The sequence below is a fragment of the Archocentrus centrarchus genome, chromosome 22 (genome assembly GCF_007364275.1).
Source record: "Archocentrus centrarchus isolate MPI-CPG fArcCen1 chromosome 22, fArcCen1, whole genome shotgun sequence".
Taxonomy (NCBI): Eukaryota; Metazoa; Chordata; class Actinopteri; order Cichliformes; family Cichlidae; genus Archocentrus; species Archocentrus centrarchus.
The window spans coordinates 74,031-92,451 of NC_044367.1; the positions used below are offsets into that span (position 1 = coordinate 74,031).

Sequence of the window (18,421 nt, forward strand, 5' to 3'; positions counted from 1 at the left end):
TGTGAGGCCGTCTGTCCCACAGCTGAAGCTTGGCCCGAACTGGGTCATCAACAGGACAATGATCCCAAGCACAGCAGCAAAAGAAAAGAATAAAGGTGCTGCAACGGCCCAGTCAGAGCCCAGACTGAATGCTGTGGTGGGACCTTCAGAGAGCTGTGCATGAATGAATGCTGCAAACCTCACTGAGCTGAAGCAACGCTGTGAAGGAGAGTGGACCAAAACTCCTCCACAGTGATGTGACAAACTGATAAAGTCACACAGGAAACCATCACTGGGAGTGGACTCAGTGTTTACTGCATCTACCAATTTTTGCCAAAGGTTCTATATTTACACATAATAAAGAGAGCAACTAATGCACTAAAGAAAACTTACATTTAGGTACTTTGCTGAGAGTCTGGTACTAAATACAGAATCTGGTCCTAAAGTAAACACAGTGAGTATTTGGGAAAGGACAAAACAAACAGTGAAGGGTTCCCATAAAGAGGAGGGCTGACCTCTGGCTTGTTTATGGAGGAGGTTGTGGAGGGTGGGATCTGTTGTCCTATATTGAGGTTGTGGGGAAGTAAAGAGGTGAGACGGAGGATAGGATCGTCTTCAAAGGGCTCAGTCAGTGGTACAGGCTTTAGCTTCACTGTGCTTTAAAGTGAGGGAGGCTCTGTAATCAGAGCAGCTAAGGATTTAATTAGAACATGAGGGGGGAGTGATAGTCAGGAATGTGCATGTTTGTGTTGTCCCTGCAGCCTCTCTCTGGCTGAGAGGAACCGATATACTGTGGTGTGCAAAGCTAACAACAATGACTGGAAATGGTTTACTGGGGGTCTGTGCAAGCCCGTGGGAAGCAGGGGTGCAAGGGAATATCAGGGATATTTGGATTTCTACAAGGTTCAATCATGTCCACGATTGCAGTGAAATCACCACAGGTATTTGAATCTTATTTAAGATTTAAAGCTTTTGTTACATTTTGTTCCAATATTTGATGCTGGACATTTAGATCACATCTCACTGAGTGCAGCTGAGGCTGGTGGGATGATCCTGTAAGTGACTAACAAAGTGAAGCCTGAGGCTTCACACGCCTTCTGTTCTCAGCTGTGCCTCCAGGTCACAACGTCCAGACACATAAGTACAGAGGATCAGACAAAAGGAGGCCTTTCATTCACACAATTTCCGTACCACAACCTCAGCCATCCTTTGCTTCTGAAGCACCAAGGCTTGTTTCAGCACGTGTGCCTCTTCTGCTGACTGAGCAGAAACGTTCTCAAACACAGGAATTGACATATAATCTCAAAATGCAGCTGCAACTTACAGATATTTAAGGTTTTCCAGGTCTTCGAATGCCCCCCTGGGGATCCTTCGTATATGATTGTTGTTGAGAAGACTGAGAAGAAAAGAAAACAGGGATTGTTTTGTGCTTGAGTGTCACTGCTTATACTGTGTTAGCTTAGCAAAGTGAGTTCAGCTGAGACATTAAATTCCTTGAAGCTGACCCAGGTGTGAAAGCACAGCAGAATCAGGCAGGAGTCGACCTCACTGCACAAATCTGCTTTGCTCAGTTTGAGAACACTTACAGGGTGTTGAGGTTCTTTAATCGTCTGAAGGAACCCGGCTGCAAGTCCTTGATTTTGTTGAACCTCAGGTCGCTGAAAACAGAAGGAAACATGTTCATATTCAAGAAGGCTGGTCATATATTTGAGAGAAAATCATGAACGATATTTATCCAATAAGACTGTGTTGGTTTTGGAGATTTCTGCCTTGTGTACAGAAAACCACAATCAACATTAAAAAAGAATAAATAATGAATGGCTCTGTTCATGGGTCTGCCCATTAAATGCCCCAAAACACAAATGATTAAAAAAAGCAAGCAAAACTATTACACACAAAAATATTTCTGTTTTTTCTTTGCTTCCATTATTTTATAAATTTACCATTTAATTTACAAAGCATTTGTAATCATTTGTTTTAATTGTCTATTTTATTTCATTTCCTCATTTATTTCGGCATTTTCCTTCAACAATATATTTTATTTTAAATAAAATAAAATGTGACCTTTACCTTTGTATTAATGAACTCCTTTTTAAATTATTTTTGTCCAAGAAAATGAAAGAAATTCAATAAATAAATTGATATGGTTTTGCATTAATGAAATATTTTCATATGTGGATTTAAATCATTCATAAAATATCATTTGATTTTGATCATATAAGCAAATGCATCAAGAAATATAATAGGAAAATCCCTAAATAAATCCAGTATCGATTCAATGTTATTTATATAGCGCCAATGCAGGCCCCGTTTACACGAGGACGTGGAAAACGGTAACGTTTTGATGCGTTTCGGCCTCCCGTTCACATGAGATGATGATACTTTATTGATCCCACAATGGGGAAATTACAGTTAACTGAACACCCATCCAAGAAGACAAACAGAACAAACATGGGGAGATAGGTGAACTGTGGCCATGCTGCCCCCCTTCTGGAGGCGCTGCCATTAAAAAGACAGAAACAATAGTGAAAACATATAGGGATGAGTGAGAAAATCATCTCATACTTTGTATACATATGCACATACACAGTATAAGGTTACAAAAACGCAAAAACAATGTTTTTTGAAAAAGGGCTCCAGAGTTCACACAGAGTTTCTGTCTCTGTGTGAACAGGTGAAAACGCTACCTTTTGAAAACGGGGGTGCTGGCACATGCACACTCGGGTTTTGATTCCTATATCCTGGCAATGTGAACGACAACGTTTTAAGTGAAATGCGTTTCTGTATAAACTGAGATTGTTTCTGAAACTTTATTTTTACATAAAAAGATTTTTTTTCAAAAACTGGGTAGAACTGAATGTAAAATCTTTAAAGTTTAGAAAGCCAAATATTAGCGTCCACAGCAGAGCCATCATGTTATAATCCTGAAAGATAATTGGACACATTACTCATCTGACAGGAATGCTTTTATCGAGCTTTAATCACGAGGGCTGATTTCAAGAACATTACCCCAAAGATAACAAGCAGGAGGCGGTGTAATGAGAACAGACACTAATCAGTCCTAATAAGACTGAGCATGCCATCAGTGTGACGAGCTAAAGACGCCTATTGACTGAAATCACTGTGAACCACAAGCTACATGAAACCTGAGCACTGATGTTATGTTTCTGGAACTTTGGCTCTGAGTCATCTGTGCTAAATGTATTTTTACAAGATAAATTCTGTAAGTAAAACCAGCCGCTCATATGTGAACTGTTTTTTTTTTAGAAAGAGCACCTCTCTACAGCCTGCTAAATTCATTCACAGAGACATGAGGGGTGGATCAGGATGGACCCATGAAGCAGATCATCACTGAGCTGAGAATCAACAACGCTTCTCCTCTTTGTCTCCTGTAGAAGAGCTCAAACCCCCCGAGTCAGAGCTCGGCTGCCTTCCAGCATTCTTGATCCGTTGACCTGCCAGGATAAATAATCCGGGTCATTCAGACTCAAACTGTCACGACATCCGGGTGACGAGAGCCCCAATATCAGCCGTCCTTAAACTTCAAATACTCTAAAATGATATGAAATCCATCCCCAGGCAAACATGTTTCACTGAAATGCTGTCTTCATCTTTCCTTTCATGAACAGGAAGTATCACAAGCAAATCTTTTTTTTTAAACCTACAGCCTGCTTTGTTGGGAATTAATTTTGAATCACAGGCAAGCCTTCGTATTACTCAACAGAACTTTCAGCGGGGTCTCTATCCATGATTCAGGGTCACTCAAGTGTTTAGCTAAGACAGTCGCCTGTTATAGTTTGAAGTGCAATACCACTTTGTGCTGTGTAGGATAGGTTACATACAATATATTGCCAAAAGTCTTCACTCAGCCATCCAAATCATTGAATTCAGGTATTCCAATCACTTCCATGGACACAGGTGAATAAACCAAGCACCTAGGCATGCAGACTGCTTCTATAAACATTAGTGAAAGAATGGGTCGCTCTCTGGAGATCAGTGAATTCCAGCGTGGTACTGTGATAGGATGATACCTGTGCAACAAGTGGTTAGTGGTTTTAAAACAAAGTGAAAGTAACTGGGAATGACAACAACTCAGCCATGAAGTGGTAGGCCACGTAAAATCACAGAGTGGGGTCAGTGGATGCTGCTCAGGAACTCAACAACAATTCAAGGCACACCTGTGTTCATGTCACCAGTTCTTCTTTTGATTGGACTGAGAGAAGGAAGCACTTTTAAACTCTGTTCACTGTTTCTGGACTTTGCATGTCTTGCCATCAGGTGAGGAGCTCAGTTTCAGCTGGCCTGGGCCTTGGTGTACTCCCAGGAGAGATGGAGGAGATGGAGGAGATGGGAGATGGCCGGGGATGTTCTTAATGCATACGTTCACACCAGGGTTATTATAGTTAACGAAAACGAACGAAATAACGAAAACTGAAATTGAAAAAACATTGTCGTTAACTGAAATAAATAAAAACTAAAATTAAAAGGAAGAAACGACAACTAACTAAAACTGAATTGTGAGTTTACAAAACTAACTAAAACTAACTGAAATTATAGATATTGTTATTTTTTCAAAAGTCTTGTGGATTGATATGAAATCATTTTTTTCCTCTCTCCGAGTTTAAGCTCGGAACGCCGTCGGGCAAATGGGTGCGCATGTGCGTGCGTGCGCACACCGCGCTGCTCCTCAGAGAGTCCCATGTGGTGTTTTTTTTTTTTTTTTTTAATGATAGCACAGATAGCAGCGAGTGTCTTGTTGTGGATGATGTTGTGGATGATGTACGGAACACTTCTTAGTCAGGAAAAAAAACACCAACATCAAAGTAGACCTGAGAAGCGCACACAAGGCAGCTACGGAAACCGCTCTCATCCTACAAGGCAACCCGGCCTGCACCTCCAGAGAAACGTGACTGCTCGTCGGGTCAACGCAGCCACAACGTTGTGTTTAGTCCTTGTGCGTTTCCGGCTACTTTATCAGTCAGATAATAACAATCAGGACTAATAATCAAAGCATCAATATAAGGACTCACAAATGTCAGCAAATTCCTGGAGGGAGCTGCTGAAACTATGGGAATGGACGTGAAGGAACGAAGAAAGTGAAAAAACAGGGACAAATATGTTTGCACCCTAAAAACTGAGCACAAAGAGCGAGGACCAAAAAACCCCCAGCACACAACCACAAGGTAATTAACACACGCAATCCAGCTATACATGCATAAATGCGGACATGAGGTCGGACACTTCCGGAGGCTACATAGGCCGCAAAGACCCTGCAAGTCTAATCAGCGAGCATCTAACCAAGCTAGCTCCAAAACAGAAGCAGCATCAGGTGGTGAGAACATCAGGATGCAGCTGGATTTGAGCTTTGACTCCTTCAAGGAGTTGGTTTTTGTCAAACACCACATGTAGCTGTTGTTAATCTGCTGCACTGAGGCTGAACTTTATTTATTGTAGAATTTATCGAGTTTTGGAGTTCATATTGTTCTTTGTTTCTCCCTGTTGATGTTCATGTGTGTCCTTAATATTACACACATTTAGCATGTAGTTCTGCTGTCTGTGAACAGCTGGTTGCTGAATATATTTCTTTAAAGGGTATCTTTAAAGCGTACCTGATTAAGTATGAAAATACTAAAACTAATACTGAAACTAACTAAATCTAAGCATACATCCATCCATCCATCCATTCGCTTCCGCTTATCCTGGTCAGGGTCGCGGGGGGGGCCGGAGCCTATCCCAGCTGTCATAGGGCGAGAGGCAGGGTACACCCTGAACAGGTCGCCAGCCTGTCACAGGGCCAACACAGAGAGACGAACAACCTTTCACACTCACATTCACACCTACGGGCAATTTAGATTAGCCAATTAACCTAACCCCAGTAAGTGCATGTCTTTGGAATGTGGGAGGAAACCGGAGTACCCGGAGGAAACCCACGCAAGCACAGGGAGAACATGCAAACTCCACACAGAGAGAGGGAGAGGCCTGGGCCAAGGTGGAATCGAACCCAGGCCTTCCAGATGGTATTCTATCTGTGAGGCAACAGCGCTAACCACTGCGCCACCGTGCTGCCTAAATCTAAGCATAAACCAAAAATAAAAACTAATAAAAACGAGCAAAACCACTCTGAAAACTAATTAAAACTAACTGAATTAGAGAAAAAAAAGTAAAAACTAACTAAAACTAAACTATAATGTAAAATCCAAAACTATTATAACCCTGGTTCACACCGACTGCGTCATTTCACAGGACAAATTTTCGGGATTTATTTTTTCGGAAAAAGTTTGATTTTTCCACTTTTTTGAAGCAAATAAACAGATCTGACCAATCAGAGCGCTGCATTTGGCAAAATGTGAACCCATAACTCAAAACACGTACAGATATATTGAATATACAGCAGTGTTGTAGTTAAGACCACCTAACCCGAGACAAGAGCTAGACTTTTAGTGTCCAAGACTGAGGCGAGACCAAGACCTGATGCTATATGACACAATAAAATGTGAAACATGATCAAAATCACTTCTCAAATTGATCTGAAAGAGCCACATTCCCATAAAATCACCCTGATATTAAACACTCAGAGCTGAAATAAATTTAACCATCTTTATTTAATACTCCAATTATTCATAGTTCATCACAATAGTCTTAACTGTTCTCTGCCTTTCATAAATAATACATAATGTTTTGTTGTTTTTAAAACCAACAACAATCTGAAACAATACATTAACAAAGCAATTTTCCCCATACATGTATATTGATGTCTGAATTTTTTTTTCGTAAATGAAGTGTACAAAATCATCACTCAAGAACAAATGTCAACTTTTTTCTTAAATAAACAAGCTGTACAAATTTAAATTTAAATTTGCTTTAAATGTTTTATAGCAAATTCCTTTTTTTCCTAAATAAAATATGTTATGTGTCATGTGACAGTATAACAAAACAAAGTGTGCTTGCTTAAACAGTCAGCGTGCATCTTTGATGAAACCGCAGCACTGCATACAGGAGAGAAACTGAATCTGAAGTATCGATCTCATTATACTGATATTGATCAATACCAATACCAAAGTTGGTATTGATATTATCAATATTAGGATCTATCTGCCCATCACTAGTACTAATGGCGGAGAAACAGCTTACTTATCTGCTGTCATTGGTAGCCATGGTAACTACAAGGTTCTAGCAAGAAATATTTTTCAGCCCAGTGCTAACGCTAATACTAATTAGTAAGCTAATGCTAACTGCTAAATGCCACTCCCGCTTGTTAACTGAGTGATGGAGCCTACGATGTTACTGGAAACCACCTCTGAAGCCTAGGCAGTGATCACACTCTTTGTGGACGTGTAGTTACATTTCTCGAGGTGCATGTCAGGTTAGGTTCAGGGAAGATTTTTAGTTATGTATGTAGGACCAATAAAGAACTCTAAATTAGGCCTTATTAGATCGATAGAATGATAATTTTTGCATATAATCCAGAAAAATTACATTTATATAGCATGCATTTAATGTGTCCCAGACTTCCATTTCCTTCCACTGTGTTTGCAGAAATCACATAAAAAGCATACACAACAAAAATATAATCCAGATTTTTTAACGATCAGCTGCTAAAAGCATTTCCTACATTTGAATATCAGCCACCATGTTGTGAGCAAAAACTATCACGTTTTTAATGCAACAACAGGAAGTGACATCTTGCTGAACTGTAGTTTTTATTCTTGAAGGCCTCTCATAGCTCCACTGGTGATGAAAACTAATGTTTGATTATGGCTTTCGAATACAAGTAGGGCTGCAACAATCGATTATTTTAGAAATAAAATATTCTATTATTACTCCACCAATTAATCAAGTAATTGGATAAGAAATAATTTTTCATTTTAACAATCCATCAGCATATTTTAACTTCCGTACTGCAGTTTTTCTCTGTGTGAAACAAACAGCGGTGGATGGAGCAGCTACAAAGTTCTCTTTTCCTCATGTCTGTGTAGATTCTCAGTTATCCAGGTCATAGTAGTCTCTGGAGCTTGAAAAAGGCGACTGGACTTCTTTTTGTTTCTTGAAGACGTTTCACCTCTCATCCGAAAGGCTTCTTCAGTTCTCAACCAAATGGTGGAGAGATCCAGGTATTTAAACCCCTGTGGGCGTAGTCCCCTGGAGGTGGTTATGACCCTCTATTGATCATGTGCGTGAACACATGTGCCCAGGTGTGAAGGGGGCGTGGGTCATATTTAATCAGTGGTTTCAGTTGAAACCAATTTAGGACTCCGCTCCATTGTTTCCTGTGGCCTATTGAGGTCACTGGAACAAAGGTGTGAATGGGGGTTGAGACGTCTGGGAAGGGAGCTCAGGACAGCACTGTAAGCGGGGGAAAGTTGGTGACGTAATCCACCTCCTCTTTCAAACCATCTGTTTTCCCTGTCCAAAATGTGAACATTGGCATCCTCAAAAGAGTGCCCTTTTTCCTTCAGATGCAGATGTACTGCTGAATCTTGTCCTGTCGAGGTGGCTCTTCTATGTTGTGCCATTCGTTTGTGAAGAGGCTGTTTGGTTTCACCAATGTAGAGGTCCGAGCACTCTTCACTGCACTGAACAGCATACACTACATCGCTGATCTTGTGTTTGGCGGGTTTGTCCTTGGGATGAACCAGTTTTTGTCTTAGGGTGTGACTTGGTTTGAAGTATACTGAGATGTCATGCTTGGAGAAAATTCTTCTGAGTTTCTCTGACAAGCCTGACACATATGGGATGACAATGTTGTTCCTCTTGTCCTTACTATTCTCTGTAGTTTGTGTTTGGCCTTCATTCCTGTGCATCTTAGCTGATTTGATGAAGGCCCAGTTGGGGTAACCGCATGTTTTGAGGGCTTTCTTAATGTGTGTGTGTTCCTTATGCTTCCCTTCTGCCTTAGAGGGAACACTTTCCGCATGGTGTTGTAGGGTCCTGATCACCCCAAGTTTGTGTTCCAGAGGGTGGTGGGAGTCAAAGAGGAGATACTGGTCTGTGTGTGTGGGCTTCCGGTAAACTTCAATGTTGAGGCTTCCATCTTCCTCGATAAGCACCGCCCAGTCCAGGAATGGTAACTTGTTATCTCTGGTGTCCTCCCTGGTAAAACGTATGTATTTATCCACTGAGTTAATGTGACGAGTGAAGGCTTCTACTTCTTGGGTTTTGATTTTGACCCAGGTGTCATCTACATACCTGTACCAGTGGCTAGGTGCCATCCCTTTGAAAGAACCAAGAGCTTTACTTTCCACTTCCTCCATGTAAAGGTTGGCTACAATGGGAGACACTGGGGAGCCCATGGCACATCCATGCTTCTGTCTGTAGAATCCATCATTGTATTTGAAACATGTTGTGGTAAGGCAGAGATCTAAAAGTGCACAAATCTGATCTGGGGTGAAGCTGGTTCTGTTCAGTAAGGAATCGTCTTCCTGTAGTCGTCTTCTGACGGTCTCCACTGCCTCAGTTGTGGGTATGCAAGTGAAAAGTGAAACCACATCAAAGGACACCATGGTTTCATCTGGATCCAGTACAAGATTCTGGACCTTGTTAGTAAAATCTGTAGAGTTTTCAATGTGGTGGGGTGTGATGCCAACAAGCGGTGATAAGATGGTGGCGAGGTGTTTGGAAATGTTGTAGGTGACCGAGTTTATACTGCTGATAATGGGTCGAAGTGGGACTCCTTCTTTGTGGATCTTTGGGAGTCCATAAATGCATGGAGTGGCTTCTCCAGGGTACAGGCGGTAGTAAGTGGGGCGGTCAATGGCTTTTTCCTTTTCAAGTTGTTGCAGGCAGCAAACAACTTTTTTCTTGTAGTTGCTTGTGGGATCACGTCTCAAGACCTCATAAGTATTGTTGTCACTGAGGAGTGTAGTAATTTTGTTGTGGTAATCCGATGAATTCAGCACAACCGTGCACCTCCCCTTGTCGGCTGGCAGTATGGTGATGTTTTGATCCTTGCTTAGGGCTGTGATGGCCTTCTTCTCCTGAATGGTGAGGTTGGATGGAGGAAGTCTTGCACTGGAGAGAGTGGCTGAAACTTTCATCCTGATCTGTTCTGCTTCAGGATGAGGTAGTCCCCACCTCCAGGGGACTACGCCCTGTGGGACTACGCCCACAGGGGTTTAAATACCTAGGTCTCTCCACCATTTGGTTGAGAACTGAAGAAGCCTTTCGGATGAGAGGTGAAACGTCTTCAAGAAACAAAAAGAAGTCCAGTCGCCTTTTTCAAGCTCCAGAGACCTCTTTTCCTCATGTTGCTGATCAGATGGTTGATGAAGGACCTCCAGCTGTTTCACAGTAAATGTTTTAAGGTGGTTACAGGAACAAGAGCTCCTTTCACTCCACCTGAGCTCACCGTTGCTACTTTTCCACCACCGAGGTGCCGTGCTCGTGCCAGTACTGGTGCTGGTTTCAATGAACCGGTGTTTGGCACAACATCAGCGAAACGCTTAAGAACGTGCTTTGTGAACTGCTCCTTTATGCGCGGGTCCTTGTCTGGACACTGATGCCGAAGAGCATAAAGGTGAGAGAACACGCTCCCCTTTCTTGTGCTGTGAACACACTTTAGGTGCAAACCAAACTACTGCAGCATCTGTGTGCAGCACAGAGGTAAACACAGACAGATTACGAGCGAGATGACAAGTACGCACCTTGCGTCAACAAAAGAATTGAATTACTCCAAAAATCGTTGCAGCCCCAAAACTTGCATTAAATTTTTAGTTTGTGTATCAAAATACATGAAGGTTGGTTATTTACCTTTCATGCTGGGATTTTTTTGTTGAAGAAGAAGCCTGAAATTTGCCTTTGATCTTCATTTTCCCTCTTACTTCTTGCGTTCATACCGTTTGTCATTTTAATTTCTGTAGCCCACAAAATCAGGCGCACACCTGACCATAGTGAGATCAAACGTGCACATTGTGAATGAAACTGTCCGTGCTCTGTGGTAGATTGCAAACTGCGGTGAAATACAGGCGCAAGCGGCGATAATAGCAGCGACCTAGCCGGGGCGGAGTCTACGAGGTGCGCTCCTTTGAGAGGCAGAGAAGCGCAAACTTTGTTGGATTTGAATCAGTACGTTTTGCATCCAATAAATGCAAAGATATTAACAAATAAATTGGACAATATTCTGGCAATTTAGCTCATCTGAATTGGTGGTTAGCTGTGTTTTCCTGAATGAATCAACAATCAGTTTTTGAGCTGTGATAAACTTTGCTGAAACAATAAAAACTGATTTTTAGAAAATGTTCAGCAAGCACGCTCTGCATCAGCGATGCTTTGAAGCTGAGAAAAGTTAGGAAAAGTGGTTCAAAAGCAGAGAGCAGTGAGGGTCCTTCGTGGAAAGAACAGCTAGGGTACCCAGAGAGTGCTGTGTCCAGACATGCCAAGACTGTCCTGCCTACACTGCCTCCAGCTCCTCCAGGATGAGGAGGAGGAGGCAACAAGGCTACGTGCTGGTTCAGGCAGCTCTCTTTATAATGAACTACTGTCAGGAGGTCTGAAAAGCTCATATCATACATATGAACCCCCGAGAGCTGCTGATGACTGTGTGACTGCGAGGTCATTAACTGGGCTGGACATAATGTGTCATGCTCAGTGGCCATGTTATTTTGGCTCAGTGTGAGTGTGTGTCGCTTTCATGGCCGGCATGACTGTGGTTCTTTGTGGAGAAGGCTAAATAAGGTCATCAGAGCTTTGTCTGTGGCAGCGGGGTGTGTTCAAAGCATCAGCTGTCGAGGCTCAGCTGACCAGAATGTCCTGGAAGAACAGGAGGGGATGAAATCAGGCCTGATGGGCCCAATAAGTGCTCCGAGGCAGCAGGGAGAGAGACTGAAAACTGGCTTTTCTACAGCTGGACTGAACTGTGTGTTTGAGTGCTTCTTATGTCCACAGATCTGTTAATAAAAACCTCGTGTGTGGGTTCAAAAGCTGAAGCTGCCCATCCATCATAACCACAAACACATCTAATCCCCTACTCAGAGAAAGAAGGCTGCTTTGTGACGCTACTGTCGATGCTGCTTCAGCAAGCATGAATGCAAAAATCCTCAATTGTCTCAACACAATCGAGCAGGATGTAATAAGTTGCCAGAGGAGCACAGCGGTCTCTGAAGCTGCTCAATAGTTTAGAAAGAAGAAAAACCAGAGAAAAGCAGGGGAGGAGAATGAGTCAGTCCACAAAGGGGAAAATTACAGGGAGAGGTTTGGAGGACATTCAGTAAACAGTGTTTGTAAACCAGAAGTGCACGTCCACGGAGCGCTGCAGAGCTGGCCCAAAAATCTTTAATGGAATTTGTTGCAGGGCTTATTAAATGAGTCTGTTAACGCCCATTACAGTGCTTGATGGCACTCTGCCTCAAGGAGCTGTCAAAAAGAACAGCTGACGACCCCGGGAGGGGCTGATGCATTCCAACAAAACAACACGCCTGAGAATGAACAGCTTCCAGGATCAGAAATGAAGGGAAGTGAACAACAATGGGCACAAAGACACGGCAGGAAAAAGATCAGCATCTCCGGAGACTTCACTTAGACAGGACGCTCAGGCACATTAACGGGCACACAAGTGCGTTTGGGTGGAGGAGAGGTGGACCCATGTGTGTTACTCTGGAAACTCCAATTGAAGAGCCCAGTGCAGCTCTCACACTGCAGCAGTACATTACACTGCTCTAACTGTGTGTGGCACCCAGGCCATATTTGATAGTTAGAAAGTACCCCCCCCCCCCCCCCCCCATAATTTTTTCATTTTATTGAGGCTGAAGTCCTGTTCACAGTTCTGTATAAATACTCATATGGGTTGTGAAACTTACCAAATATACTACTGACTAGCAGATGAATACTAAAAATAGTGCATCCCAGTTTAGCACACTTGCCACGCCACCAGATGGCAACTATGGTGCTGAGCGGTCAAGTAAGCTTAGTTGTGCAGTTAGTCTGCAGGTGAAGAGCGCTAACTCTGTACTGTGCTCTATTGTGTTAAACAGCATAGAGCAGCTTTGATCACACCACTCAGCGCCCCCTCCTGATGTATGTAACATATCTTTTTTAATTTCACCATCATCTGACACACACAATCTATACCTTTACATTACTTTGAAGAAATCTTTCACTCAAACACAACAAGGTGAGGAATCTAGACACGCAAGTTAAATTCTGCAGGAATCAGACAACTGAACGAGCAAAACAACACAAATCAGGCAGAAAAACCATCCACAGACTCGGCCAATCACAATAACCAATGTATTCATCCAGCCACCCATGATTGGATACACTTTCCTTTAAAAGCAACAGATCTAAAGAAAATGTCTGCATGCTGGCACTCACTAAACTCACGCCTCACACGTCTGAAGATAATTACTTTGACCCATTTAGACTGGACAGTGCTGACACACACGCACACACACAGGAGACCTCCAGTACCTATTAAAGTGTGAGTGTAAACATTCGACAGCAGCTCTGCCTCTTGGATTCACACTCAGGCCTGACTTAGACCCTACACTGCTGTAACCTACAACCTAACGTGATGTGCACCTCTCGAGAAATTCAACTACACGTCAGGTCGATGCAGCCTGCAAGGACTGTAATGACTGCGTAGGGTTCAGAGGGGATTTCCCACAAAGACCCGACACAGAAGTCCAAATCAGGCCTGAGTGTGAAAATGCTGAATAATCATTGGAGCTCAGAGCAGATTCTGAGGTGACATCCAGCAGATAGTTGGTGACCCTGGATGGCTGTTATGGAACTCAGACTGGTCAAAAACCAAACTGACTCACACTGAAGTGTTTTGTGGACCAGTCTGTTTGCTGTCAGGTGTTTGATTAAAATCTTTCTGCTCTGTTTATGTAAATGTGAAAAATCATTGAGCACTCTTTCACAGTGACGCTGAGCCGTTTCAAATGATGCAAACAAAGAAAGGGAAGGACGGTGTTCTTGTGAAGAAGGAAAATTAGTTCAAACTTTTTCACAAAGACAGGCAGCTGACGTTAGTCATCACAGGAATGTTTCCTCAGAAGTTGCACAATATCCACAAAATACAGCGAAGAGCTCTGAAGATCTGCTGCAAGCTGGAGGGTCACCGTAACCAGAACCTACAGCAGGTGGAGGTCAGGTTCATGCGTTGCTGCACCGAGCTCACCAACAACAAGGACTACCACTGCCAGGTGAGGCAGCTGACCCACACAGGTGCGTAATGTTGCTCACATCAAACCTGCTGTTCTTGTTCTCTAAAAGTATAGCAACAAAACAGCTGCGATACCACTGGTGGAAAGCCAGGAGAACCAGATACAGTAGCTCCGCTGTAGCTCTGTGAGCCAATGAAGTGGAAGAGCACAGCACTGTGAGTGAGACTAACGTGGCCAACATCGACATCAAAAACAGAAGGCAAAGCCAATTATCATGCAAGATTAGATGGGCGCACAAATAGAGACAAAACCAACATGTCCGTGTGAAAGTGCACTGTCTGCACTGCAGCTGCCAAATGTTGGTGTATCCACCTGCAATCTGGAGCCATCAGATCAGCACATTCACGTTTAAGGTTTCTACTGCCAAGAACTGAATGATGTGCAAGCTGCACTTGCAGCAAAGCCCGTCTGGCAGCGACTTAAAGACGTGAGCATTTCATTTACTGCACATCACGTTCAAACTGTACACGAATCTGAACCACTGACGAGCAGCTGGAAATTCTGGTCTGAGCCAGGACGCCGAGCAGGGCTGGCTGCCGCCCAGCATCTGAGTGCCATGTGTGCACCTCCGCTCCCCCCTCTCTCCTCAGCGGACTTGTTTAGCTCTGTGACGCACGCGGAGCTGCCAGAGACTCCCAGGCCTGCGTGAGTCACCGAGTTAAACAAGAACATCACTGGCTCCTCACAAAGAAGGATGTCCAAACATGGCTGTGACATTTCTCTGCACAACACATCCTGTGTAAAACGAAAGACATTTGTTTACCATCAGGAGAATGCCGAGCCACAGCAAGAGAAATATATCCAATATTTAAGGCCGGGTGGCGATATATGATTTATGTCTTTGTATTTTTATGGTTTTCTGACAGCTTTCTTTTTGCTGTTTAAAATAAAACTGTTTCACTGGGTAAATTGTTCTTAGGGGTTTGGTGCAGTTCCCTTCCATGTGTTACCTGTAGCAGGTGGCAAGAGGCCACGCCCCCAAGCTGACAGACAAGTGCTGTGTAGTGCTGTGGACACAGATTTTACACACTTGAAAGAATTACTGTGGGCGTCAGTAGACACGGCTTTTAGAACATTTTCACCTCTTTACCTGCCGTTAGATAGGAGGTGAAGGTGTTCGCTCCTCCAGTACTGAAGAGGAGCGAGCACAAAGGGAGTAACGTGTGGCAGGTAATTTTAAATGCAACGTTTCTAAATGCTCAACAAATATCACCAAACACACAAAAAGTGTGTGCAGTTTGTCACACAGTGTGTCTGCTAACTAAAAGAAGAGCTGCTGTATTTCCAGGGAGAGAAAAGAAAGAGAGACAAGTTCACTCAGAGGTGTAGGGGATGGAGATCAGCTCAGAGAGCTGTGAAATACTGGGTTACATCTTTGTGAATTCAGCTCATCCACACAGAGCAGTAAACCTCAGAGCAGCAACAGCAGGTCAGCTGATCACAGCCTGCACACCAACATCATTTACTGGAGCTCACAATAGAAAGTTATGATTCTTCTCCCCATGCAGAGCCTCCACCTTCTGAATCCCACTGTAACCCCTGAGTATCCTCATGTTTGTGTTTAGGTGGAGGCACAGTCACCCTCTACTATGGAGGACACAGAGAACAGAGCTGTGTTTAAATTCTCTTTCACAGTTTGTGTCCTACATAACAGATTCAAGCTGAGTGCATTCATTAGAATTAAAATTTAGATTGGAGAAATGTTTGTATTCTCATGTATTATTTTATATTATTACAATAATATATAATGAGGTTCGGTTAGCTTTACACAGAAATAACAGGAAAAACGTCGTCCAAGGAGCTGCTTTTACTTTCTTACTCTGAGTAGACTTCGGAGCCTGTACTTTTTACTTTAACTTAAGTAAAGAAGTTGAACCAGTACTTTGTAATATTTATTGAACCAGTATTTGTACTTCTACTTAAGTACAGAATGTCAGTACTTTTGCCACCTCTGACCTCAGGCTGCAGTCCCACCAGTGCAGTGCTCCTAATGAGGACACACTCGAGCTTCAGTCTAAAATCCACCTCAGACAGCAGTTCAGTGACTCTCCTGTAGAAACTGTAAAATGGAGGCTGCAGCGCTTCAAGCCTGACTGCTCCTCAGTGCTGGGGTCAGTACACACACTGCTTTGTGTTAGCATGCTGGGCTCAGTTTGCCATCACCTTCTTGTCCTTTTGGGCAAAAAAAATGAATGTTCACACCTCCGCTCCTCAAGCTGCAGACTTGCTAACTCTTCCTGCACACCAGCTGAAATCAGCTGATTTTAGCACAAGTGCAGGAAAAAAGCAACAAAGGAATTATTTGAGTAGTAACTGTTATGTGATTACTGTATGTAGTTACATTATTGCATTGCAGGAAAATGTAATCTGAGTACAGTTAAACCCGTCAATGGTTAGTCTGGTGGAGTGGCGTCCCCGACACCAACCCCTTCTGTGGGAACTGAAACTAAACTAAAAGCTGAAACTAGTAGTGAAAATATTAGAGTTCAATAAAAACACAGAACGTTCTTCAGTTTGAGCTCAGTTCAGTCAAAGTTATCAGCCTGACGAGGTGTTGGTGAACATGTTGGATTAATATTTTAAACAGCATCTGTGTTGAGTAAAAAGCATCCAAAAGAACCAACCACACACGCAGCACACAGATCCACAGAGGGCAGCCTGTGCTGTGTAAATTTAATAGTTTGTCTAAAATTAAAAGAAAATCCAATTCAAAAATAAAACCAAAACTCCACTAACTTCAACATGAGCCAACAGGAAGTACAAATGCTTTCTAAGTTTAAGGACTCGTTCCTGCAGCGCTGTGCAAAAGTCAAGGTTAAAATGAGCAATTCCAGCACCAACTTTATTTAGAAGGAATGTGAAGACATTTTTCCGCAACATGAGGGCACAGGAAGGGTCCCATGGAGTTCCTTTCCATCTTGGGCCGTCAGCATGTGTGAGTGAGCAAAGCTTTGGGGATTTCTGGCTTTGCATTCCAGCGTGCTGCAGACACCGAGAGCCTCACAAACCCTGACTGCAGCAAATTCCAGCAGGACTCCACCAACTGCACCGACTCACTGTCACACAGGCTGATACGGCCTCTGTTTGGGCGAGAACACAGATACACAGTGTCAAGTGTTCAGCCCTGTGACACAGTGACACCAATCCACACTGAAGTGATTCACCACTGAGGCCTTTCAGCGCAGACACTGAACCGAGCGTTTCCTAATGGCTGTTTACCGTTTCAGAACGTGCACATCACTTTCTGAGCCACTAATACCAAAAACAACCAGTTTCTATCCAACACTGCCAAAACAGGGCATTTCCAACTGCAGCAAATCCCTGAGAAGATGTGCAGAGCGAACATGACTCACTATCTGGCTTCAACCGGTCCACAGAGAACACAGCTGAAAAATAAATGCAGGCCAGAGGGAACCAACACCAAACCTCCATGTTTCTGAAACGCTCCGGGCACAGAGCCAGCTATGACTTTTTATTTTCTGACGTGACCCAGATGGAGCAGAAAGAGATGCACTCAGTTTCAGCACAAATTTTCCTAAAGATAGATGCTGTGGCTCTGTGGATTACAGGGCCATGAATTCCTGGCTGGAGTTTTAGGGGTTAGACAAAGATTATTTCCCCTTATTAATTAATAACATCATCATTTTAGAAAAAAACTGTATTATTCAGATTTTCTTTGTTTAATGTTAAAATGAATTTGATGATGTCAAACATGTAAGTGTGACAAATGAAAAAAACAAAAGGAAGAAATGAGGAAGGAGGTGAATACTTTCTCAGTGCTGTAACCTCTGATATTTTATGTCTGTGCAGCCAGAACAGAGCTGTGAAAATATACCCACAAATATGAAGATAATAAAAGCTGAGGAGGACAAACGCTGGTGTTAAACTGCTACCACTGCACAGACGGCTTACATGAAGGATCATTACCACTATGATGATATTATTATTTTAAATTCCTCCAGCGGCATGCAACCAGCCGCAAGGAGGCCACAGATCGAGGTCAGAAAGAACCTGCAGCAGCTGTGAGCTCATCTGGAAACAACCTGAGAGCTCAAACTAAAACCTTATCATGTGACAGGAGCAAAAAAGATGTGTTTGAAATGAACTGCTCTGAGGCTCAGTGCGACCCCAGCGCTCACACACAGCAATGAATCAAGCCGGAGTCCTCCTGGTGCAGATGACCAATCGTGTGCTGAACATTTTAAGCCTGGAGGGAAGTCTGGAGAGGAGCTGCATTCATGCTCCGACATGACAGCGGTGAGCGGCCGCAGCTTCAAAGC

General features: G+C 43.1%; 1 protein-coding gene across 2 annotated transcripts in view; it reads right to left on the bottom strand.

Moving 5' to 3' along the window:
* The window catches only part of pxdn (peroxidasin), a 71,466-nt gene that overhangs the window by 49,821 nt on the left and 3,224 nt on the right, over positions 1-18,421 (bottom strand). For both annotated transcript variants that reach the window (XM_030718805.1, XM_030718804.1), the window contains exons 2-3: positions 1,566-1,637; positions 1,304-1,375 (exon numbers count right to left, since the gene is read on the bottom strand). In XM_030718805.1, coding sequence (XP_030574665.1) covers positions 1,304-1,375; positions 1,566-1,637 — 144 coding nt within the window. The remainder of the gene's footprint in view (positions 1-1,303; positions 1,376-1,565; positions 1,638-18,421) is intronic.